The sequence below is a fragment of the Genypterus blacodes genome, unplaced genomic scaffold (assembly GCF_046128005.1).
Source record: "Genypterus blacodes isolate CSIRO-AG114 ecotype Tasmania unplaced genomic scaffold, CSIRO-AGI_Gbla_v1 ptg000039l_1, whole genome shotgun sequence".
NCBI lineage: Eukaryota > Metazoa > Chordata > Actinopteri > Ophidiiformes > Ophidiidae > Genypterus > Genypterus blacodes.
In genome coordinates, this window is record NW_027466852.1 from 6,855,575 (window position 1) to 6,880,729 (window position 25,155).

At 44.9% G+C, this 25,155-nt stretch overlaps 4 protein-coding genes across 4 annotated transcripts; 3 read left to right on the forward strand and 1 right to left on the reverse strand.

The window, feature by feature from the left end:
* The first annotated feature begins 445 nt into the window (after positions 1–445).
* ndufb6 (NADH:ubiquinone oxidoreductase subunit B) lies at positions 446–3,012 on the forward strand. Its single transcript, XM_076147641.1, has 4 exons — positions 446–708; positions 2,406–2,498; positions 2,583–2,627; positions 2,881–3,012. The coding sequence occupies exons 1-4, from the start codon at positions 529–531 to the stop codon at positions 2,944–2,946; spliced, it is 384 nt and encodes a 127-aa protein (XP_076003756.1). The 5' UTR covers positions 446–528; the 3' UTR covers positions 2,947–3,012.
* Positions 3,013–3,890: 878 nt separating this feature from the next.
* Positions 3,891–7,576, forward strand: toporsa (topoisomerase I binding, arginine/serine-rich a). Its single transcript, XM_076148154.1, has 2 exons — positions 3,891–4,062; positions 4,672–7,576. The coding sequence occupies exon 2, from the start codon at positions 4,672–4,674 to the stop codon at positions 7,105–7,107; it is 2,436 nt and encodes an 811-aa protein (XP_076004269.1). The 5' UTR covers positions 3,891–4,062; the 3' UTR covers positions 7,108–7,576.
* A 306-nt stretch (positions 7,577–7,882) lies between these two features.
* Positions 7,883–15,508, forward strand: mtap (methylthioadenosine phosphorylase). Its single transcript, XM_076147897.1, has 8 exons — positions 7,883–8,034; positions 8,879–8,965; positions 9,044–9,102; positions 9,281–9,448; positions 11,492–11,594; positions 11,797–12,036; positions 14,290–14,412; positions 14,914–15,508. Exons 1-8 carry the CDS (start codon positions 8,011–8,013, stop codon positions 14,950–14,952), a joined length of 843 nt encoding a protein of 280 aa, XP_076004012.1. The 5' UTR covers positions 7,883–8,010; the 3' UTR covers positions 14,953–15,508.
* Positions 15,509–16,027: 519 nt separating this feature from the next.
* On the reverse strand, positions 16,028–18,531 carry cdkn2a/b (cyclin-dependent kinase inhibitor 2A/B (p15, inhibits CDK4)). The gene is made up of 2 exons (XM_076147898.1): positions 18,161–18,531; positions 16,028–17,491 (listed from the first exon to the last, which is right to left on the reverse strand). The coding sequence occupies exons 1-2, from the start codon at positions 18,287–18,289 to the stop codon at positions 17,240–17,242; spliced, it is 381 nt and encodes a 126-aa protein (XP_076004013.1). The 5' UTR covers positions 18,290–18,531; the 3' UTR covers positions 16,028–17,239.
* Positions 18,532–25,155: the final 6,624 nt, after the last annotated feature.

The following is a 25,155-nucleotide window of genomic DNA, read 5'->3' on the forward strand; positions in this document are numbered from 1 at the left end:
AACTAGAACGAGAAATCATCAAACTAGTGCAATAAAGAAAACGTGCAAGAGTGCATGCAGATACTAAATACAACATAATAAGTACACACAATAAGGGGTACAAAGTACATACAATCGGGGAGCAGTACATGGCAGTACAAATGACAGTACAAATACATGAGGAGGACAAGGGTACAATTGCAGATGTGCATCTGGCAATATAACTACAGCATACACGTGTGTATATATGATATACAGCAGCATGTAGTGCGACATACTATAAAGTGACAATGGGGGGGGGGGGTCCCTATGGATTTTCCTGTATATTTGGAGAACATCAATGTCATTTCATTAAGTGATTATAAATAACAACACGTAGCCCCTAAATCAACCAGAACAGTCTTTCTTGTTTTTGATGTACCCACCCCCCTCCAGTAGGCGTCGCCATAAACTTCGTGTCCTCCGAATCTCTTCTTCGTTGGTGAACCAGGGGAAGCGTCCTCCATGGTGTCATTGCAGACTTGTGGAGGTTGAACGAAAATAAAGAAAATGCTTGGCTACACTCCGGACGAGAAGCTCCGGAACGAGCAGATCATAAAGCTCCGGAGACAGTGGCTCAAGGACCAGGAGCTCAGCCCGAGGGAACCCGTCACAGCGCCCAGAGTTCTCGGCGCCGTTGAGAAGTTCTGGGCTCGTTTCCTGGAGCCCAAGAACCTATGGAGGCTCTATGTGAGTGCCGTACACACACACGGAGGCTAACTAGCTTGCGAGGTAGCGACGCAACATAACGAGTCAAACTGATCGATTTATGTCATTTTAGCTGTCGTTTTGTTTCTACTTCTGTAGCGGTTTGTTGCACACAAAGTAACGTAAACTACAAGTGGTATTATCCGTGTTTAATTCTAATTCTAAACGATAAAACCGGATTAATTTACAACTTTAACTTCATCGCACCATTTCGCACCATTATGATATTGAATCATCGCAGACTCTTCCGAATAAATGAGCACCCTTGATAAGTTACATATGTCATTATAATGAGCTATTCAATGAAAAGGTAGGAGTTTATTGAAGCATTTGAATACGACACCCTGATATCTAATGTCACCTAACTAATGACGTAAACAGGTACATACAAGCTCTGGAAACCCTTAAGAGACTGGTTTGACTATTTATAGGTATGTGTTTGAGTCAAATGAACATTTCTCCCAAATTCCAAATAAAAATATTGTCATTTAGACCGTTTATTTGCACAAAATTACAACAAAACAAAAAAGATGCAGTTGTTCCAAACCTTAAATAGCACAAAGAAGCAAACAAGGTCATATTCATATTAATTTATAACAGGATAAAAACACAAAATACTTATGTTTTAACCTTTTTGGTCGAGTAACATTTCAATCACAGCTTTCATGCTGTCTCTTCATGCTCTCCTCCAGTCTATCACAGTGCTGTTGGGTGACTTTATGCCACGTCTGGAGCCAAAATTCAAACATCTCCGCTTTGTTTGATAGCTTCTGACCATCCATCTTCCTCACAGTGTCTTGTTAGCCTCCGCAGGTCTGAACCAATCAATCAACTCATCGGAGAAGATGACATTACTCCGGTCCTCTACGGTCCGATCCTTATGGTCTTTTGCAAACCTCAGCCTGGCTCTTCTTTGCTTCTCATTGATGAAGGGCGGTTTTCTTGCTTGCCCCTAGCCAATTTCAAAACCGTAGATCAGTTGATGTCATCCTACGGTTGTTGAGTGACATTCAAATGAGTTGGTGGTCATCCCGGTCAATGAAGAGTCGTTTTCGCCCTCTGCCGCTCTGAAGCTTTGTTGTCCCTGCTTGACGATGTCTGCTGCTTGACCTTGTTCTTATGAACCGCTGTCTACAAAATTTGAAGGATGGAAGCAACCTGACGCTCACTGTATCCCTCTGACAGTAAAGCCAGAATTTTGTACTTCTTCCCCTCACTCAAAATTTTTCTTGTCATCTCTTTTGGCATGGTCAATAGTTTTTTTTTTAATTCCAATTACTTTTGAGGTACTACTAGCATTGTGTTTGCCATCCAGCTGATCCTATTTCAAGAGGATAGTGATGAACACAGCAGCGTTTTTCATACTTTTCCTCTTTAAATAAGATTTAGTTCAGGTGATCACCTAATCTGTTCTTCAGTCAGGAGAATGAAGTGTGCTTGTGTTTGAATTCAACACACACTGGAATGGAATGGCTGCCACACTTGTAGAGATGTAGTGGTCTCTTAATTTTTCCCAGCTGTAGGACGATAGCTGCTGCAAAAGTTGAGAAACAACACTTGAAATGAATATTAAATGTATTTGGTCAAGCCTGGGAATGAAATGTTGACATTTTTACAGGACACGTTTACATAAACTCCTATCTCGTGCTAATCTGTCTCTAACTTGTATTTCCTTACAGACATACAAAGCGTACAAAGGTGGAGTATTCACGATAACGCGGCTGCTGATTCCTCTCTGGATTACTCACTATTGTGTGAAATACCATATTGCTGTAAGTAAATAGAAATTTCATATGAGCCGGAGTTTTGACATTTAACCGACGTTGCAATGAGACAAAGTTGTTTTCCTCCCACAGACCAGACCGTATGGCATCGTGGAGTTAAAACCTAGGCTGTTCCCTGTAAGTACGGCTCATGTTTAGCTTTAAATGTTATTTCACTGCACACGCGTCATGTAAATGTTGAGTATTAAGCCCAAACTACAGGAAATTGAGCAAAGGCTGTAATATTTTTAGGAAAATAATTTTATTATTGAGGTGTTTGTGCTTGTCGGCTGCATTCATTTGAGCCCAGCCTCACTAACAGGTGGTCATTTTACCGTTTCACCCCATGATGTGGAAGAAGGTGCACTAACGTTCTCGTCTTTGTGTACAGGGTGACACCGTTCTGGAAACTGGGGAAGTTCTTCCAGACATCCCCGTGACTCATGGTCACCACTGATTTAACATCGAAATCTTTCTCAGTTAATTTCTGTTGTAAAAACTTCCAATAAATATTACAAAGTCATTCGTTTCTGATTGTTTTTTCCAAGATATTGAAAACAACACAGTCTTTCAGTTTGGAAGATGGAGTAATTGTTTTTTGGGTGGGTTTTTAAAAAGGAATGTGACATAAAATCAGGACTTACATTTCAGATATGCAATTTAAAAGTTAAACTTGTTTATAAAAAAAGGAGTCAATGTTGTTCAGCCCCCTCCACCCACCGTATGTAACTTCAGATAAAGAAGGGAAGCAACAAATTAGGTTGCACGCATGTTACTCACCAAAATCGACCCCAGTGTGTCTGCTGTGAAGCTGTAGGGCTTTAGTCATAATCACTAATCTGAGTTCATGGTGTCACGAAAACATTAAGTTCATGAAAATGTTTTTGATATTTTTTGCAGTGTAGGGATTTGTGCATACCAGGCAGATTTATTACTACATTTACTATTAACACTAAAATGATTATTGCAAAGAATAATTGCATTCTGCCCAATTACTAATTATGTTTTGTGTTAGTTTTGGGAAGATGCCCGTTTGTGTTATGAAAGAATTGATCAGAACCAGCTGTCTTTGTTTAGAACTTAGGACATTTCCAGAAATAACAAAGACATAAACATTAACATAAACTGCATCAAGCGTCAGGCTGGGGAATTCGCAATTGATATGAAATGGAGGGAAGCTCGTGGATTACCATTTGGACAGAACCAGAAGTTAACTTCTACAATAAAAATAATTACTTTAAATGGCATATTTTACTGTCGATAGATGTCAAAATCGTTGTAAATTCAACATGATTCCGAATCGATCCGGGGATCTATGCAGAATGTACTTTCCTTCCCGACCTGTGGAGGGCGACAAAACGTTTTCCACCGCTTAAGAAACTCCAGAAGAAGAAAAGACGAAGGAGGAGGAGAATGAACACCCGATTGCTTACAACCGTAGTAGAGGTGTCGGAAAATATCAAGAACAACCACGAAAATTGACCTACAAAACCCATTTTAATGGTGAAGGGAAAATAACAAACACCGAAAGGTTAAATGAGCGTCTATACGGCAGCGCTGGACGGAGTCTGAGGTAAATATTGTGAAACTTTAGCCAGCTAGCCGGTGTTAGCTAATGAAGTTCTTTTTCGGTCAACTTGAGGCTGCGGGGTTTGATCGTGATTCATGTTTTCTCGGTGCACTTGATGAGTTCGAACAGAATAAACAGGTGGTGCTACTGATATTGTAGGTGAAGCGGTGACACGATCAGCTAGGTTAAACCAATACGTGTCAGTTAATACGTAGTTAATAGTCGAACTGTACACATTGCGTATTATATAATTATCAACTCAGCTAAATCGGTTTATAAATACATATACAAATGAAAAATTAACCTAATGAGACAGTAACTATTATTTGTGTTTCTTGTTCTATAAAATTCCCTAATTTGAACAGTGAGACGTTATAAGTGCCACATTTAAAAACACATGACGTCATTTTGAGATCACAAGCAAAATTATTATGATGTCATAATTTTGTGGAAAACAGGGCACATGCACAACATCATTATGAGGTCACTAGCGGGTTTTATTATGTCACACATGTGTTCATTCCTTTACTCCTCTTGAAGCCTTTAACAAGGCCGCAGCATGTTTTGTGAAAGTAAGTTTTTTTTTTTGCTTTTGCCTCTTCCCCACGTAAGATGTCGGCGATCAAAATGGCCCTGCGGCAGAGCCAGAGGAACGGCAGAAGGAAAACCTCTGAAGACGTATCCGGAGAGGTCTCGCCGGACTCCAAGTGCCCCATCTGTTTGGACAAATTCACCAACGTGGCTCACTTGGACATCTGCCGGCACAAGTTTTGCTTCCGCTGCATTCACGAGTGGTCCAAGAACAAAGCAGAGTGCCCTCTATGCAAGCAGCCCTTTAATTCAATATTTCACAGTGTCAAATCGGATCAAGACTACAAGCAATACTACCTGAAGCCGTTGGATAATGGCTCCTTTCAGACTTTTGGGGGAGGGATAATTGATTCATACGGGAACATAAGGAGGGCGCGATTCAGATACCGCACGACTCTGACCGGAGGGCACCGTCAGCTCCCGAGCAGGACGTCCCTGCCTCCGGACAACGGGGTGATGTTTGAAAGCTCGGCGAACGCCTCGGAGCAGCACATGGATCGTTACCTCAGGCACAGGATGATGCGGTTGGCGGCCGCGAGGAGAGCGGAGAGAGACGGGGCTGTGCCAAATGTCAGAGAGCAGGAAATGATTGACTTCAGAAGGGAGCTGTACAGGCGAGGGGTGAGGGTAAGAAGTGTGCGGGACAGCGGCCGCTCCAGAGACACTTCGGCCGACTTTTACCGAAGAAATCCCGCCTGCCTGCACAGACTGATCCCCTGGCTAAAGAGAGAGCTGGTGGCGCTCTACGGGGCCCACGGGTCTTTGGTCAACATAGTTCAAAGTGTCATCATGTCACGCATCACGCGTTACGGCATCGTAGACGGATCCATTCAGGAGGAGCTCACGCCGTTCCTCCAGGGGCGCACAGAGCACTTCCTACACGAGTTCATCAGTTTTGCAAAGTCTCCTTTCAACATGGAGGCCTATGACCAGTTTGCTGCCTACGACCTCCCGGCCCCTTCCTCCAACGAAGACGGCAGCGCCAACTCATCCGTCATAGCCATCTCTGAAGATGATCCCAACTCTGTGGAGTTGGACCCCTCGGGAGACTCCATGTCTACTCTGAGCCACTCCTTGTGGGATGATGAGACACCCGGGCCGTCCTATTCTACGACGGTAGAGCAGAGCAGAACAGAGCGGCTGTCTGTTTTAGACTTGGACTCGGACTCCAGCGTGGAGAATGACATGCGAGAGTCTGGCGCTTCTCCACAACCTACGAGTCCCCGTGTCCAAACGGACCCGATTCCGGTGAAAGTTAACAATGATGACAGTGACAGTGACGACTGTCTCATCGTAGGCTTTGTTAAGCCTACAACAGACAGGACTCCTGAGCTGGTTCAGCTCTCCTCTGACTCCTCTGAGGACTCTGCCAATGAAGATACCAAAGACGTGCCTCTTCTGCCTCAGCACATGCGTTTCAACAGTCTCAGTCCGCAATATTCCCATCAGGGGGATCCAGGCGAGCGTAGGCAGTCAGAAAATGCAGCAAGAAAGTCAATTTCAAAAGATAGACGTCGCTCTTCCTCATCAAGCAGATCCAGAACCTCCAACAGGTCGGAGAGAAAAAACAGACGGCACCATGACGGCAGATATCATAGACATAGCTCACGTGAGAGGCAGCGGTCCAGAAACAGAGACCAGAGGAGGAGAAGCAGTAGGAGGAGGAGGAGGTCCAAGAGCAGAGACCACAGGCGCTCTAGTAGGAGCCCACTGGCCTCTCACAGAGGCGGCAGCAGTCTCACCAGAGATAAGAAGCATTTATACTCCAGTAGTAGAGGGAGGCACCCTGATTTCAGGCATAATCCACCAGCGTACAGCCATCACTTAGAGTCCTACAGCCATTACAACCAAAAGAGACGTGACGCAGGGACATACACAGAGGAACGCTCGTACTATCACAGTAGTCACAACTACTCCGTACGATACTCCTATTCCCACTCCAGGAGCCACAGTAGGGAATCACGCCAGCGTGACGGGGTGTTGAGGTACTCTCGGTCAAGGACTAACTCGAGCAGCTGCTCTCCTTCGTCTAAAAGGTCTCACACCGACAAGCCCGGCGGGAAGAGGAAATACAAAACAAGACATTTAGAAGACTCTTCTAAAAAGTCGCCGTCCAAGGTGCACTCTGAAGCGGATTCCTCGACGTCAACGAAACACAGGAAAAGGAGCAAAGAGAAGCGGCTGAAAAAGTCCAAGGAGAGCAGAAGCCTCAGCGTGGAAATTGTCAACGAGGAGAAAAGACGTCACCATAAGAAAAAGAAAAAGCACAAGAAGAAAAGCAAAAGGCACAAGAGCAAGGAACGCACAGAAAAGCCGCCGCCCGGCGTCATCACTATAGACAGCGACAGCGACGCGAACGGAGGCGTCGCCCGGGCCAGCAGCACAAACGAGAACGACCTCATCAGCAGCACCACAGACGCCCCGGCCGACTCCAACCCCCTGCAGTCTCTGCTGTAGCAACCGGGAAAACAAGTTACTGCTACTGTGTCTCATCACCTGCCAAACAGTATTGCAGAACAAAATCTGTTCAAAATGAAGGCCATTACAGAGTGACTGTACACACTGGGCGTGTACGTGTATAAGACGCTGACCGAGTATGCGTGATCTTTTGCAACATGATGGCCTTGTTTCTGGACTGCTATTTTACTTATGCTTATTTTAACAGTGAAGAATCACAGCATTTTGGAATCCATTTTATTTTTTCATAATTTTTTTTAGAAGATTCTTTGTTTTCAGTGCAAACAAGGTATTGCACTCTCAGGGAAAATTATGATTACTGTGATTTGTGCAATCAAGTCCGCGACAAAAACCACAGTTAGTCAGTAGAACATCTGAGTATTGACAATTGGGGTATTGATTCAGAATGAGTATGTTTGTATTGAATTGTAATTCAACAAATAAATAGTTTATAGCATCTCTTGTTTTATATGACGGTTTTCCTTTGTTTCTTTTTTTGCTGAAAGCTCACTAATGTTGGGTTCATATTATTGATAACTGACCTTTAGATATGTAGATTTTACTCCTGTTTCAGTGTGAATTCAGTCGAAATAATTTTTATATAACAAAATCAGACTCTTTTTTCCTTTAGAAATATGAACACTCTTATATTTGTTATTGGTACGATCATTCTGAACGCGCTGCTATTTTAAACGATGATGGGGTTTCTATGCAAACAAATGCGGCGGTGAGGCAGTAAGTCGATAAATGTGGGACTTTTATTTTGAAGGTGTAATCGTTAAACAGGAAAAGAAACCGCGTTGTCTTGTGGAGTTTGACGGATATCGCTAACGTTGGCCGAAACCTGCGTTTTCCACACAACTTTGCCCAACCTGACCCATTGCAGCCAAGGATTTACCCGCCATGGCTTCAACCATGCCCATTAAGGTAAATATAGACCGATATTAAGTTGGTTGAAGTGGAACGATGAAAGTGAAACCAGTGGTGGCCACGTACCCGGAAGTGCGGATTAGCTAGCGTGTTGGCAGTTAATTAAACGCAGTATATGAAATACAAGCGAAACACGTTAAACCATTCGCGTTAATATATAAAAATGTGTAGATAACAATGATTTGAGACATGTTGTAGAGAATGTGAGCTATGGCAGAGAGCTGTGGCTGTGATAGCACCACGTGGCCGAGCGGCGCGCTGCCACTGGACCGTCACAGCTGAACTGCAGCTGGGCATCTGCAGCCATTGAACTCCGCTTGGCTCCTTCATCCCAAACGTGGTTCAGGGACGTATTCAGGGATATATATATATATATAAGTTAATATCAACATACAATCTGTGCTCCAGATCAATCACATGCCCCGTAGACCGGCGATGAAGCCTGCACCTCAGCTTGAAAACCAGATTTGGCACTGGTTCAGGTCTTCAGACAGGTGTAATTTTAACGAGTTCACCTCTTCAAGTAAACATTTGTCGGAATCATTTGTACACTGTTTTTGCAATGTGCTGGTATGCAATCACAACTTTGTTCCATCTCCTTAAAGTTCACGCTGTAAGCCACTAGAGGGCGCACTTAAATAAGGCTGATATTCAGGATGAAGTCATGAGTATTCCATTCTCATTCTGATGGGTAATAAATATTCCAGACTTGCAAGATGGTGTGAAAATAATGCCAGTGCATCTCATCGCAGCAATTTTCGGATGAATTGTAAAGAACATCCTTCGGTTTAAGCTATGCATCGTCATTATTCCCACGGCCTGTCTCTCAAACCTGTTTCAGATTGGAATAATTGGTGGCTCTGGCCTCGATGACCCCGATATTTTGGAGGGAAGGACTGAGCGTTACGTTGACACACCGTATGGAAAGGTTAGTGTTGTACGTTTTTTTGGACCTAAGATGTCTCTGTTGTGCATAATATTGACTTATTGTGTTGTTCTCGAACAGCCATCAGACGCTCTGATATTGGGGAAGATAAAAAATGTGGAATGCGTGCTCCTTGCAAGGTAAGGAAGAGTGTTTATGATGTATTTAACTATGATTTATGGAAGAAAATGAAGTTTATTAGCAGCACCATCTTGTGGAATTACCTCACACAAACACACCAGCCTGCCCCAAGTTGCAATGCGTACCAAGTAGTGTTGTTTATTTATCTTATTAACGCCTTGCTTTTGCTTTTGTCAGACATGGCAGACAGCACACCATCATGCCGTCCAACGTAAACTACCAGGCCAACATCTGGGCCATGAGGGAAGAGGGCTGCACACACCTGCTGGTTACCACAGCCTGTGGCTCCCTGCGAGAGGAGATTCAGCCCGGAGACATCGTCCTCATCGATCAGTTCATTGACAGGTGGGTGTGTGGAGGACGGATGGAGATTTTCAAAGCTTTAAAAAATGGTAGAACAAGTTGGCATGGAGTGACATTCCCCCTGTCGCTCCATCTTGTCATTGTCATCTTGTGTCGTCAAAGCCAAAGTGGCTGTTGCCCTTAAATGAACGTAACGGACAGAAGGTGAACGTCTCCGGCGCGCGGGCGTCTTTCCCACACATCTCACTTACAGGATTCATGTTACCGTGTGACAGGAGCGTCCAGATAGCGGTGAAGAGCGCAGGTTCCCACCTCGACACGTTTGTCACAGACGCATCTGTTGTATCTCCCGTTCAGTGGGAGGAACTGTTTACATGCTCATGTCTGTTGTGCGTTTACGTGTCGCTAGTTTGCTCCAGGCTCTGCGGAGGGTTTGAAAGTATTTCCTCTTGACACTCTACCTGGAGTCGTAGCTAATGCCGCCAAAGATGTCAGAAAGTCTGTTAGAAGAATTTCACAACACGCATAAATGTGTAAACAGTCAGGGCCGCTTTCCCGCCTTCCTCCAGTTTCACCGGCTGTATCACTTTCTCCGGCTCGTGAGAATTTCTGCCCTCGGTTCTCATTCGTTCATTTTCCCTGAACTGCCTCACGCCGCGTCATGATGCTTCTCTCGCTGAAATCTGGCCACCGTCCAAACCGGATGAGTCCTGGCTGCGCCGACGGTCAACCACAAAATCCAACCCTAGTTTGTCCAGTGCTGTATTTTGCCCAAAGTTTCCCTCGTGGCAAAACCTCTGAGATAATCTTTGTCTTTCTGTGTCACGAGAAAGCCTCATTAATCTGCACATCTATCTCCAAATCATGATGACACAAACACAAAGAGAGCTCTTTGTTCTGCCTCGATGTTTTCTCGGCTCTGTCGTGACGTCAAGTGGCGAATTAGCGCTTAACGCGGCCGTTGGTAAACCTGCGTTTTCTGTCTCGCGGCACAGTGTGCTGGTCCACCCTCCAGGCAGAGCCATACAGCTTTGTTAACACTGTGAAGGCGTTGTGAGCTCCTTTTGCTGATGGCACGAATTCCATAAATAACTCAATATGCACAACGAGAGGTGCTGCTCGCAATTTAAACCCCGACCGCTTACTTGAGCCGGCCCACAGCTGCCGGGACACAGATAAGCGGGAGTCATTGTGTTCCCCGCTACGCCACAGCACGACCGCCGCGATCCGCTCGGGCCGCAGCACCGAAGAACCCCCCCCCCCCCCGGACGCCAGGCCAGACCGGCGTATATCCCAATGAGGAAGCGACGCGGTGGAGATATGTTCAGACATGTACCGCAGCATGTGACGGCCAGGCTGGAGTTGTGATGCCACAGCAGTGAGGTCATCACCTTGGCCTCTATTTGTTTTCCATGACTCCTCCTAACCAAACACTCGCCCGCTGCACGGGAGAGCGCTGGCTTTTTTGCACACACAAGCTTCAATAAAAACGACAAATTCTCCTTCTGATTCTGCAACTGTTTACCTCACTGTTGCCGCAACGACCGTAACAATGGGGTCAGGATGGGGGTTAAGGACTGTTATGGATGTTGCACTTGGCTCTCGTCCTAGTTCATCCCTGCATAGCGCAAATACTTGATAATTATCGACATTCATGGCAACAATGTCTGTCAAGTGACTCAAGGCAATTCAATGTGAGGCCGTCCTGATTCCTGTGGCAGAAGCAGCCATTGTGCACGGCTCCTAGTCTCAGTTTCAGTTGGCAGCATTGACCACTGTCCCAAAGCAAACAGGTTCCTTCAGCTAATGATCCACACGCTGTTCACTCCCTGCTGTGGAATTATACAGACAGAATGCTGCTGCAATGTTTTCATGACGTCTAAATCGTATTTGGAGCGGCTTATCACTGACTCAAACTTCCCCCCTTTCAAAGCTTCAGCTGACTGAAGCAGAATTGTGCGAGTCTCTTATGTGGTTGAGATGAGGGGAATTCACTTGGATCTGAGTCATTTCAAACACACCATGGCGGCCTCCCGTTTCTCTCCCATGTTTATAACTTCCTGTTTTTTCCCCCCCGTCTCCCAGGACGACCAAGAGAGCTCAGACGCTGTACGACGGGCAGCCCTCCAGCCCTCCAGGTGTGTGTCACGTCCCCATGGCGGAGCCGTTCTGCAACAGAACCAGAGGGGTGAGTGTGTGAATGCCTCCGCCTCTGCCGCCGCCGCCTTTTTCACACGCTTCACTTCCTCCTTCTTCAGAATGTGGAACCTGCGTAAGAACGCTGTGGTCTAAATCTTTGACATGCTTCACATTCTTCTTCTCTTGGCCATGACTGGCAATAGCGCGTTCATGCGTAGGAGATTCTTAACCCGCTCTCCGTCCCGCTGAAGGTCCTGGTGGAGGTGGCCCGGACCCTGGGTGTCAAGTGCCACATGCGAGGGACCATGTTGACCATCGAGGGGCCCCGCTTCTCCTCGCGGGCCGAGAGCCTGATGTTCCGCCAGTGGGGCGCCGACGTCATCAACATGACCACCGTGCCAGAAGTGGTGCTGGCTAAGGAGGCCGGCCTGTGCTACGCCAGCATCGCAATGGCCACAGATTACGACTGCTGGAAGGAACACGAGGAGGCGGTGAGCGAGCGAGCGAGCGGCTGTTGGGTTCGAACAGCTGTGTTTGTAGGATCAATACATTAGCTTGAGGCGTGACACAATCTGGTTACTCTGGAACAAACGCAAACAAAGCTGCCGGCGCTCCAAATTTAGCTGCGAAGGAGACAAAACGCCTGCATGAAGAATAAACTCGACCTCTTAATCACAGAGAGGTTTGTCGCGGTCCACCTTTGACCCCAGAATAACAACATCCTTACACGCTTTTAACTAGTAAAGCCTAGCCCAGCACGCCGTTGACACGTTGAACCGGCGTCGGCGTGCTTGCACAGCCAGCTCCGGAAAAAATGTTTGTTTTGTAATTATGATAATGATGTCTGTTTGATCGACCGGCGCTCCAAACCTGCCGAGCGATTTGAAACATTCACCTCTCCTCTGGAGGATCTGGCTGCGTTCCACTTGAGGCGCGGCTCTGGTTGCGCTTTATTGGCACATCCTGATAGAACAGGAGATAGAAGCCGTCGTTAAGACCTTTTAACCCGACATCATTGACCTGGTTTATCTACCGCGCAGTCATTATCAGATCGATGGGCGAGTTCGCGTGCCGCTCTTGTGTCTCGAGTCTTCGCTCTGATAAGCCGCCCGTAATGGAGGCCGCGCCGACAAACACGGCAGAAGCTCAGAGCCTCACCAACACCGCGACGGCGTGTTCAGATATGATTTACAGGATTTATAGGATGGCGTTACTTAGATTGCACAGGTGCACCTCGTAAAGAGAACGAATCAAGGCCGCGCTCCACAGGGAACGCTGACACGGCGCGTGCACGTCTCCCTCCTGATAAACGGGAAGAAAATCTGCGAGAGGAAGTTATTAAGACTCCCCTGAATGTCATGTTTTCATATTCCTGCCGGTTGCTTCATCTTTTGTGTTTGCCGAGAGCCGTCTGGTTATAGGAGCACTGAAACTGGACTCTTACACGACGGCAGGAATAACTTTTAATGGTTTAGGAAGCGTTTGATTTGAAAGGAGGACAGCGTGTGTTGGCGTCTGTGGCCTGGCGCTGTGTTTGCGGAGGTCCCATCTGCGACTAACCACACACTCTCTGCACTTCCGACTGCCCTACTATCTGTCACACACACCCCGGATCACTGCCGCTCGCGTACGGTGTGTGTGTGTGTATTTGTGTGCGAGTGCGTGGGAGTTTTGGCTGCCTGGACAGTCCTCCAGCTCAACCGACTCACAACTCCACTTCCGAGTTCCTGCAGCTGACCTCTTCCCCCTCCGGTTGCAGAATATTCGCCACATCCTTCCTTCCGCCCCCCCCCCCCCCCCCCCCCCCCACCCCCACCCCAGCATCGCACTACCTCCTAACACACACACACCCACAGTCAGCTTGCCTGCCAGCCTCCGGTGGAAGCCCTGCCAGAGGAGGTTGACTCAGACTGAGTCATCAGCTTCTCCGTCTTTCCGCCTGGGCCTGCAAACGCCACAACAACACCAGTTTGTCCGCCTGAGACAAACCCCCCCTCCCCGCTCCCCCAGCTCAGACTGTTCTTTACTTTACCACGACTTAAAGCTGAAGTTTATTTTTATTGAACCTTGACCGTGTGGATGAGGCCTCGGCAGATAAATAAGCGTTTGTTTTTATTGCGCTACGTATTGATTACAGTTATGTCAGCGATATCTGTGATACAGGTCCAATGAGTCACAGGTACGGTTGATGCACATTGTTGACCTCTCACACTGACGGGACTCTCTGCCTGTATCGGCCCCTTACTTTGTCAGGAATAATCAGTTAACATCGACTGAATAACAACCGACCAATGTGTGACGCTTCATCACGTTGTCGCTTCGTCTTAAAGTGACAGCACAGCTTTTTACAGCTCTAAGACTCAAGCAGCAACATTACGTCCTTGTCAAATTCAAACTATTATTAGTTTGGTGTCGGGGGGGTTTGTAGTTTGAATTTCTCTGTAGGGTCCTCAGACGGTTAGAGACAGAACCCTTCAAATGTATCGGTACTTTAGTGTGATTAATTGAATGATTTTAAAGGTGAAGCTGGTAAAGCTCTCTATGAAAAACAAAGTTGAATCTAATCTAATCTAAAAACAGCAGATCATGACTTTGTTGTTATTTTTCAGAGCACAGCAACAGGTGATTAAACACATTCATTGGAAATAGAAAGTGTTTGTGATACCAAAATGTCAATCGGAGGAAGTGAAATGTCTCTGAATGATTAACACGCCGGGTTGTTTGTCACGGTCTGTGTGCCGCAGGTCTGTGTGGACAACGTGCTGAAGACCATGAAGGAGAACGCCAACAAAGCCAGCAGCATCCTGCTCACCGCCATACCTCAGATCAGTCAGATGGACTGGGCTCAGACAATAGACACGTTGAAAGTAAGTGGCAGGAGCGCCATGATTCATTTCTCGCCTTCAGAGACGTGGTGGAAACGTCTGTTTACCCTCCAGCTGCTTATCGCCAGCTCCCATCTCCTTTATTACCGTCTGCGTCTGGCTACCACGCCGCTCGCTTTAACTCCCAACGAGAGGATAACGGAACAATGTAGGAGCCGTGACCTCTCAGAAACACTGCAGCGGATAGTAACATAGACAATCTGCCCCGTCCACGCTGCTCAGCCCTGACTCAGACCAGTACACTTCGACGGGCGGGGGTGGAATTCAGTGTATGACTACGCTCATCTCCGTTTCGGATAGATATGAGAGAACAGATATTTCAGATTTGAGCCTGTTGTTTTGAGGTAGCAAGCTTTCGTCCAAAGTTTGCAGGTTTTTAACATTTTATCGCTCCTCCCGCGCCTTTTTGTGTTTAAATGAGCTTGCGTCTTTTCCCTCAAGCTTATTTGTGAGCTCACATCTGTCCTGCTCCTTCTGTTACAGGCAACCGCACAGTCCTCAGTAATGTTACCGAAATGGTAAGAGCGCAAGACGGAAGAAGAGACGGATGCGGCGCCCACACACACGCACGCACGCCCACACACACGCACGCACACACTATCCTCTGCCCCACGGACAAAGGATCACTTAACTCGCCTGCCTGTGGATTCGTCATCAGTGATTCACAAGCAAGTGCCTGATATATAAAATGCATGTCTGCTGCGTTCCCGGCTGGACCTTTCTGTTGTGATTCCTCCTTCCTCAGAATACACACACACACACACACACACACACCCACAAGTGTTTGCTTCAGCATTTCAACTGTTTAGTATTTTTGTTTACTTTACATTGTATATTTCCGTCTCCCACAAACATGAAGTGATTTTTTCTACCAGTTGTTGCCAGGAAAGAAACGGACCGTATGGTTTTTGCACGATGACGTTTGTGTTCCTATATTTACTATTAACATCTATACAGTGTTCACAAGTTTAATCTGATGTCTGAAACTTGTATATATTTGTAGGATTCACTCGACAATAAAACATCTTGGATATGTTGTGTACTTAAGCAAAGTCCGAAATAAAAACTTCAAAAATGATTATTGATTTTAAAAAGGTATTTGTGGAATGCTTAATGTTTTGCACATGATCTAAAGTGAATATTTTAATTAAGCTGAAGCTGATTGATGCTTTACATTTAAAATATTTTACAACTAATTTTTTTTATCATTTTTACACATACTGTAAGTTTAGAAGTACCTGATCACATCAATATTTTCTCTTTTCTTGCACTTAACCGCCGCACATAACGCTGACATTTGCTCTACTTGTACTCACGGAGCCATTATGGGAAAAAATAAAAATAAATGTGTATAGATCTATGCTTCATACAGAATTGGTGACTGCACAAAGTGGCAAAACCTGCAAATATTCAGTCAAATGAAATAAAATAATTGTGAATTTATCAGGTCTTTCCAAAATGATTTGACGTTGATTTCAAATACAGTTAAAGTCTGTGAAGCAAACTGATCAATTTGAGTCATTTATGAATTGTTGGAGGGAAAGTTGTGTTTTTTTCCACAAAGTTAGATCATGCCTTAATGTTTTTTTAAATACAGTCAACTTTATTGTCAACTGCCACCTAGAACAAACAGGTTTTAATGCTGGTAACATTTTTAAGAGTTATGCTTAGTGGCCTGAAATGAAACTCGACCCCCACTATAAAACAAACTGCATTACAGAATGTAAATTATTGCTCCATATAAAAGTCTATTTTTTTAACCTGATATCGCAATGCTTATCAAAACACAACAACCGCTTAGTTACGACTTATTTTGTTTGAAAATATGAGTTTACACATTTAGAAGAAAGAAAAGTAACTGTAGACATAATTGTTGTAGCTGTGAACGCGTCGCCTGCAGCCACGTCTGAATCCACACTGAGCTCTTTCATAACCTCTTGCACACACTAATAGAAACGCTTTCATTTGTGCACGAACCTAAAAATAACTCAATCAGCCGCCATCTTGTGTCGTTAAAAGTCAGTAAACGCGTCTCAGGTCGGGACACCAAACGCTCCTGAGCCGCTGCTTTGATATTTACCCAACACCTGATCCAGGATACACCTCCGTCTAGGCCTGAAACCTGTTTGGCAATGGCACCTTGGAAACGGTCCGTCATTTTACAGTCAAATTGCAACTGCATAAATTTGAAAACTGAATAAAAAAGGATGCGTTCAAGAGCAGATCGGACTAATGCGTCGTTGTAAGATTCGTTACTGTGGTTTAGGCTGAAAACACACAAACACTATACTGAGATTTTTTTTATTAAAGTGCATAAGTATATCCAATATCTGAGTCTTATTTGTACATTATACAAATATATGGAAATTAAATCTGTTTACTGACTTGTGCTTCAGCTGTGCTTTTTTTTGTTATTTGGTTTGAACTGTTGATTATTTAAATAAACTGAATTCGCAAAGCCCGTCGGTTATAATTTACATAAAAAAAGAACAATCAATTTAATTTACAGCAATGTGCAAATACAAAAGTAAAGCGGAATTCCGACCACGGAAATCGAACAGCGCGAACGTCAACCAGATTAAATCTTAATAGCAATCTTTTCTCGATTGTTTTTCGTTCGACATCTATGATCCTATGCGTGTTTATATATTTTCGTTAAAGGCAAAAACGTTTTAACCGTGTTTAACCTTCTTAGAAAAGCCATTTAAATAAATACAAGTACATTTCCAGCAACAAAACGTAAATTTAGGCTGCAGGCCTTCACTGGGCCTGAGTGGAGAGTCAACAAACACACACACACCGGAGTGTTTCACAAAGACTCCAGAAAGGACACCACGTGTGTGTGACCCTGGCCCCGGGCCACATCCACTGGCCGGGAGGCTCTCCGGTCCAAGGCCCGCGGGTCCGCCAGGAACTGCACCAGCAGCCGCACGGTGTCCTCGAAGCCGGTCCGAGCCGCGTCGTGCAGCGGTGTACACCCGGTGCTTGGGTCCGCCACGTTAGGATCCGCTCCCCGCTCCAGTAAGATCTGAGCCACCGGCGTGCTGCCCATCATCATCACCTTCACAGAGGAAGAGCACGGTGTGTTAGAGTGAGAGATGCGGGGCAGGAGAGCGTGATTACATTTAACAGGTCATGTGGCGAATGGATCAACGGATTAATGGATGAGGAGAAATCTATTGATCTGAAATCCTTCCAATGTACCAGGTGAGAATGAAAGTGCAGTTTTGCGTTTTTAATTATTCCACAAATCACACAAATCAGTCTAACGTCTTCACACAGCGCTCCGTCAATGTGCGCGAAACCTGCGCAACAATAATTTGCACATTCCGTGACATATGTGTGGGATACGAGATCATATATAAAGTGATATATTTATACGCTTCTATAAGATTTAATACTGATTGTTGATCTCGCTCCTTCATAGTGTGATGTGAAACTGAAAGAGACAATTTAAAAGTCCGTCAGTGTTATGACGGACAAACAGAGTTCGTTTCCTGCATGATAGTAAATACTAGTTTACTAAATATAAGTGTAGTATAGTAAAATAGATAAATATCGCGTCTTTCTTTGGCTTCACGGTACGCAGCTGGGCCTTATTATGCCAAACGAACCCCCAGATATATAGTTTAAAGTGCACAAACCTTCTGCTAATTTAACATCACTGGTATTTATGAGTTTTGGAGGTGATTTCGTATAAGTGCGGATAGAGCGGCATAGTGACACAGACCTGCAGAGGCGTCCTTCCGTGGCTGTTCACGCCGTTAACGTCGGCTCCTGCCCGGAGGAGCTGCTCCACCTCCGCGGTGCTGCCCCGCGCCGCGGCCGAGGTCAGTCGATCCTGGAGACTCATGGTCATGTCCACAGATGTCCTCCTCCGGGACAGATCGTCTCTGACAGGTCCCCGCTGCCTATTTCAGGAACCGATATTTTGCTACAAACACGCGTGTAAGAAATGTCACGGAGTGGCGTGCGTGCGCGCGCGTGTGTAACGGCGGATCGTCACGTCGCTCTGGGTGGTCAGCGTGTCCGAGCCCCCGGTCTGCAGGCTCCGATCACCACAGCGTACATTGTATGTGTGTGTGTGTGTGTCAAGAGGACGGGGTGTGTGTCTGGGCTTGTCTGTGTTTTGAATAAGTGACGTAATAGTTGCTGCAGCGCCGCGGCTGTGCGCATGCGCATGGGCTATTTCACTCACGATGTGTAAACTGTACCTTCCAATCAGACATGTAGTATGAAAGGTTAGTTTATATATACGTAGTCACTTCTATTGAACTTGTATCATGTCATTTTAAGGACTTGCTGAGGAATATTAACATAATAATGAGTTGAATAAGGAAGTTTGTCCGTGAGCAGGAGTAATGGAAACAGAATCCTAGAGGAGCTCACTCATGGCCCTCTTCCTCACAAATAAAATGAAAAGTTATGCTACTGTGCATGAGGTCGTGTTTGTCACACTCTAATATTATGACACCTACAATTTACGACACCGTGCATTTTCAAACAACTTGCTCTCCCTATGTCCCTTTGCAAACAGTGGCATTGTAAATTAAATGTAAAAGTCATTTGCAAGCTTTGCCTCTTTTAAATGAACAAACATAATATTTGTTGAAAAATGCACTTGGAGATGTTCATGGATGTGATGGATTTAGGGGCACAGGCCACACGGGGGGGCCACGGAAAGTGTGTGCACTGAAATATCTGCATGTAATCTGAGACAAACTGGAACAAACAGAAATGGGATCAGCTCAGTTTTTCCCGGTCGGACTAAAATAGACTTTTGACGAGGCGGCTGTGTCTGTAGAAAGCTGATGTGCTTAACAAATATATGTCAGCAGACATCTCTCAAAGATGCCGACAGACAGATTACAACACTGTGCGCTTTTGTGTCACTCAGTTTGAGGAAGTTTGATCTGAAAATGATACCAGGGAACATTTTTAGCTTCAATCACAATTACTGAGAGCAGCTATGACCGGCAGTCATCCCACTCTCTCTGTGTGTGTGTAGGTGTGTGTAGTATCTGCTGCTGGGCGCCAAACAAACTGACTGAATCATTTGTCGAGTGCATACACAATAATACAATATATAACAACAATATACAACTCTAATAACAGATACAGTTTGACCTCACAGATTTTCCATTTAGCCACAGTGAGAGATGATGACGGTTACTCACAGATGTGTGACGCTCGCAGACAGCAAATAGTTCCTGATTTCATTCCTCGATGAATGTTCTGTTAGGATATAGAGAAGGAGCAGAGAATGTTGCAAACATCTCACTTTCTTCTGTATAGGGCGAGATGTAACAACCAACTCTCAAAACAGAGACGAAGAGCATTTAAGAGCTTGATATTTGACATAAGTGTCTGTGTAAGACAATGAAATACAATTCAAATGATTAGTGATGCCCAGATCTGTAAAGGTTATGATGTATTAATGTCAGATGTGACTTCAATGATAAATATATGGAATCAGACATCATAGCCAGCGGTGATGGAGCGTCTGTCAATGCTTGGTCATTGTATTAACGTGAGTAGATCTGTGTGGAATGTCTGTTTGTCTCAAGGTTCACAGTCTGAAGCAATGGAGTTTGAATGTGGGTGGAGGTGTGTTGGTCTGGAAGTCCCCTGTCAGTGTGTGTGTGTGTGTGTGTGTGTGCGCATGCGTGGGTGCGTGTATATGTGTGTGTGTGTGAGAAAAAGGGCACCGTCGATGATTACAGGTTGTTATGTCTTTTATGTTCTGTTTAAAGTATGCAAAAGTAAACAGTTTGCAATTTCACGCAGTAAAAGAAAGAGCTCTGCAAGGGACAATTAGAGCTTTTAATACCAACCCAGGCCATCATCAAACAAGTCGACCTCGGCGGTTTTGCTTTGTAGGGCTTAACTTCATGACATCAGTGCATTCGGGGCGTTCTTTTGGTCAGAAAAATCGAAGAAGAAAAAAAACCGTCTGAGTAAGACAGAAAGTCCCACTATTCATTGCTAAATTTAGCTGCTCAGTTTGGAGAGATGCGGTCGCTAATGATGCCGCCCCCGCCGCCGCCGCCATCAGAATCTGTCACAGCTTTGACATTCTTTACTGTTTAGCAGTTTGACACTTGTTATTTTGGATGTTACAGGGTTAAACAAGGAGGAATCATGTGACTTTACCCTGAATTCAGTTACTTTTAAAAAAAACAGTTAGCAAAAAAAAATCAGATATGTGGTGAGGGGGAATACCTGCTGTGTGATTCCTGCCCAATGAAATCACCTCCTGCTGACTGCTCGGGTGGAATCCTCCATTATTGCTCATCTTAAAGAACTCTAAGAACTTTTTTTATTCACTTTATTGTCCATCTGTTTCTCTCTTTGTACCAAATCCCCCTAAAATGTCTCATTCTGCTCAACGGAACTTCCATTGAATTTCATTTCCACGAGGACTCTTGTCATTTCCACATCCAAGAAGTGACCCTGTGGGTGCAGATAACGCCTTTAAAGTTTAAATTCTATATTTCTCCAAAATGTCATTGCTGAATTGAAACTCCCAGATGTCAAAGCAATGTGAAGTATGACTGAGGTGGTTTCGCCTCCACCCGGCGGCTTCATCAGCACGGGTGGAGGTGCCACGCAGCAGCAGCACGCGTCTATCCATGGCCTGCTGTTGCCGGTAAGCACTTCTACAGCACATGCGGTATTTCATGATGAGGAGAGACCGTGCTCTGCTCCAGCTCCCGGCCTCTCGCGTTGTTCATTACTGCACGGGGCTATTTGTGCTTTACCTCACTGCAGCACCAAGCAGACGTTTGAAATGCGCAGCTGTCATGCAAACTGGGCGTCTGAGTTCCTTCGTAGGGAGGTTAAACATTTCCCAAGTTCCCATAGCGATTACGGAGGGTTTGGTTTGGTTTGTGTGTCCCCGCGAAGACGCTGTTGAACTACTGTACATACTGGCTCACACACACACACACACACACACACACACACACACACACACACACACACACACACACACACACACACACACACACACACACACACACACACACACAGCAGCCCTTTATCCACTATTTATAGCCCACACATCACATCAAAGACGCATCACAAACACAGACGGTGAAAGGTTAAACACACAGAATTCAGCGTATTACTGATAAAGGCTCTGTTATGTTGGCATTTTCTGCTTTGAAGTTTGCAGATCGTCATGGACAGACGGCAAAACCCTTTGACTTCATAAGAGCGGCTGAGGTCTCTTTGAAATGCTCATATAACCGATTCATTTATCGAACCATTTCCTCACATCAGGGAGGAAGTGGTGTCATAGATCATTGGATGTTTTGTCTTCCATTCGCGAGGACGCTTTGACCTTTGCAAGCAACTTTGAAAAACAACCGACGTCCGATTGTTTCAGTGTTTGATGTCGGCGAAAGTGAGACATTACTGCTGGATTCTTGATCAGAGCAGGCACAGAATTAACAGGATTTGATAAACAGGAGTGCTGTCCTTATGTTTAATGCTCTTGTGTGTGTGTATTTTTAAGCACATGCTTTTCACAATGTAAGTCAGATATTCACTTCATGCAGTTTCTTAAAGTTTTCACACTTTCAACACTTTACAGGCTCAAATGGGCCTCATGCTGCATTATTTACTGCATGTCAGGCGCAGTGGAAATGTCATGATGCTGAATCATACTCTCACAGTGACCAACAGGGTTTCGTAATTTTGTAAACATCTATGATTCAAACATGCTTTGCAGTTCTGCAGTTCTGCTTTGACAAAATCATGATATTGTAGGGAAGGAAACGAGACTGGAGACGGAGATAGACGTATTCTTGGTTGTTTATTTCACACTAATTAACGTCTACATTCACAGTCGGAATAATACTAACTACTCCTCGGTTAAACCGGAACCGGCAACCCACCCCCTCTGCCGCTCTTAAAGGCACAGTTCATCTTAGGTGAATGTCTCTCTATGTGGGTCACCACAATATGATCGGCCCAGTACATCCAAGTGTTTTAGCACTCTAAGGTGAAGAGTGTGTATCACCCTTGGTCACACACCCACATATACACACACACACACACACACACACACACACACACACACACACACACACACACACACACACACACACACACACACACACACACACACACAAAATATCATTAAGCTGTTTGTGAGTGTGTCAGAGGCAGACGAGAGCACAGATGTCGTGGCGTTTGGCTTACAGATGGAGGGAGGAAGCTGAGGAAGCCGCCCGCCCTCCCGCTTCACGTGTCAATGCGCAGTCAAGTGCAAAAAACAAAAGATGTAGCAAACACCCACATGGGATGGCCTGGAGTCAGCGGGCCACCATGATGCAGCAGAGACAGACACATGGTGAGAAAGAGATATAAAGAGGGCGAGGGGACGTCGAGCTCGCTAAAGTCTTCAAGAAACACTACCCGGATCCTCGCTCTTAGGACATCACCTACTCTGTCCTAGCTCTTCTGATGCTCTTGTTTTCTCATCTTTCATTTCTAATTTGTCCTTTTTTCTCATTCATCATAGTACCTAACTTATTGCACTTCTACTCTAGCTCTAGTTATGCTCTTAGCTGTTGGTTTAGGAAGGAAATGCGCTTACGATTTCTTGTGACCTGAAGTTCTTTTATCTACCTTTGTTGAACACACTTATTGTAAGTCGCTTTGGATAAAAGCGTCTGCTAAATGATCATAATGTAATGTAATGTAAAGTTGGAGCCGTGCAAAATCACTTGGTAACACAGTTTGAACTCGTCTATCAACGACTTTGTTGTGTTCAGATGCAAGTGTGGAGTGGAGTTGAGATCCTGTTAGCAGTTATTGCAGATTTTACATTTGTTTTCTCACTTATCAACACGACAAACACACTCTCACTTCCTGAGTTGTAAAGGCAGCGTTCGCGTGCGTCTCTTTTCCATCAGCTGGTTAATGATTAACATGGAGGTGACATCATTTCTCCTTATAATGACAGTGACTACTAGCAGCACCCGAGGAAGCGATGTACATAAATGAGCCTGCTGGCTCTGTAAACTGTTTATCAGACTGTAAGTCATGCTGTGTAAATGCCTGATGCGGCCGTGGATCATTATTTGAGGTCAGTTTAATGCTCTCGTTGTCCTGCATCCGTCCTAAAGACACAGATAAAGCACAGCGAATCCTAAATAAGGATGTCAAATCGCAGTAAAAATGAATAAAATGGCGCGTTACATCAGTTCAGCTCTTCGCCACAAAGAGTTCCGGCCGAAACCGGTCCTGTCTGCTCTCAAAGCGTGCGTGGGTGGCCGAAACGCCTCCTGCCTCAGCTGCAGACTTGAAGTTACGACTATTAATATGGTAGGAAGATGAGTAAGTGTGTTCAGCGACAGCTGCAGGTTCATGTGTTGGTGAGATTGTATGTAGGATGAGCCAAAGTTCTTCATGTTCCTTAAATCTTAAATTCAAATCCAGATTCAGTAGCGGAGAAACAGGACACAGGGACATCAGAGAGATGAGAGGTGTGTGTTGAAGGCGTTGCTAGTCTGCCTGTTTCCCTTACAGCCAGCAGGAGGACTCTGCTCTTCCTCTATTACATCAAGTTTAACTTTGGAATAGAATTCCCCTCCTCACCTCCTCCTCTCGCCTTGATCTGTGACTTTTGTTCCGGTGAAGCAAATCTACACGACATAAATCACATGTCACGCCACATCCACAAGCTGAAGTGTGTGTGTGTGTGTGTGTGTGTGTGTGTGTGTGTGTGTGTGTGTGTGTGTGTGTGTGTGTGTGTGTGTGTGTGTGTGTGTGTGTGTGTGTGTGTGTGTGGGGGGGGGGGGGGGGGCTGTTTTTGGTCTACAGATGATGACTCAGTGGACATTCAACGTTTTCAGATACTCAAAGTCCAACCACCATTGTTCAAAGGCAGACTGTGTAAGGAAACATTCCACATTTACGCCAACAATACTACTACTATACTACTATATCAATAATATACTATTGATATTCATACAAACAACAATATCTAAAACTTTAAAGCTCTGTATCTCATATCTTTATGCTCTGTTGTGTCTGTCTCTGTGTATAATGATGAGTTGTGGTCGTAGTAGCAGCAGTAGTAATGGTAGTGGAAGTAGAAGTAGTAATATCAGTCTTAGTCTTAGACATTTAAATGTCAAGCAGGATGAACAGAAAGAGAAACGAGCCGTTGATGAATAACATCACATGATAAACCATAATAAGTCCTATGATCTGCAGTAAATGCAGAGTGACTCAGAGGTTTGACGACTCATGACAGGCCTCAGATGTTTCCTTAAGTTGTTTCCACAGTCATGATGTTTTAAGTGGTTATCATCTTTATGATCATTACTCTGGCACGAGCATATCTCTGCACAAGAGTCCAAAGTCGTTTTTTTTGGTTTGTTTTACTTGATGGGACGACAGAGCCTCAGCTTGTTAAAATGTTCCTCTTCTGTCCTGTGTCAGACTTTCTTTGATCAAAAATCAAGATTTCTCAGTTTTGAGTAGACACCAGCTGGCAAACGTCAAAATGTTCCTGAGCAAAGTTTGTCTAAAATTCAATGTAAAGTAAAACTGTTGGATTACTTTCAGCTTCAAAGGTTTCAAATGAATTTAACAGTGTCTGATGACGTGTGGTGATAGATTTGATGTGTATACTGTGTCACCACTAGGTGGCAGGATTGACTCTGCATTAAAGGCCAACTGGTTGTTGTCAGGTGAAATTTCAGGTTA

Excerpts from the sequence above, each read along its gene's own strand:
- ndufb6 (XM_076147641.1), top strand. The coding sequence starts at position 529 with ATGCTTGGCTACACTCCGGACGAGAAGCTCCGGAACGAGCAGATCATA. Across the intron at positions 709-2,405 it reads AGAACCTATGGAGGCTCTAT|ACATACAAAGCGTACAAAGG; the intron begins GTGAGTGCCGTA and ends ATTTCCTTACAG. Across the intron at positions 2,628-2,880 it reads TAAAACCTAGGCTGTTCCCT|GGTGACACCGTTCTGGAAAC; the intron begins GTAAGTACGGCT and ends CTTTGTGTACAG.
- toporsa (XM_076148154.1), top strand. The coding sequence starts at position 4,672 with ATGTCGGCGATCAAAATGGCCCTGCGGCAGAGCCAGAGGAACGGCAGA.
- mtap (XM_076147897.1), top strand. The coding sequence starts at position 8,011 with ATGGCTTCAACCATGCCCATTAAG. Across the intron at positions 12,037-14,289 it reads GGAAGGAACACGAGGAGGCG|GTCTGTGTGGACAACGTGCT; the intron begins GTGAGCGAGCGA and ends TGTGTGCCGCAG. Across the intron at positions 14,413-14,913 it reads AGACAATAGACACGTTGAAA|GCAACCGCACAGTCCTCAGT; the intron begins GTAAGTGGCAGG and ends CTTCTGTTACAG.
- cdkn2a/b (XM_076147898.1), bottom strand. The coding sequence starts at position 18,289 with ATGACCATGAGTCTCCAGGATCGACTGACCTCGGCCGCGGCGCGGGGC. Across the intron at positions 17,492-18,160 it reads ACGGAAGGACGCCTCTGCAG|GTGATGATGATGGGCAGCAC; the intron begins GTCTGTGTCACT and ends TCCTCTGTGAAG.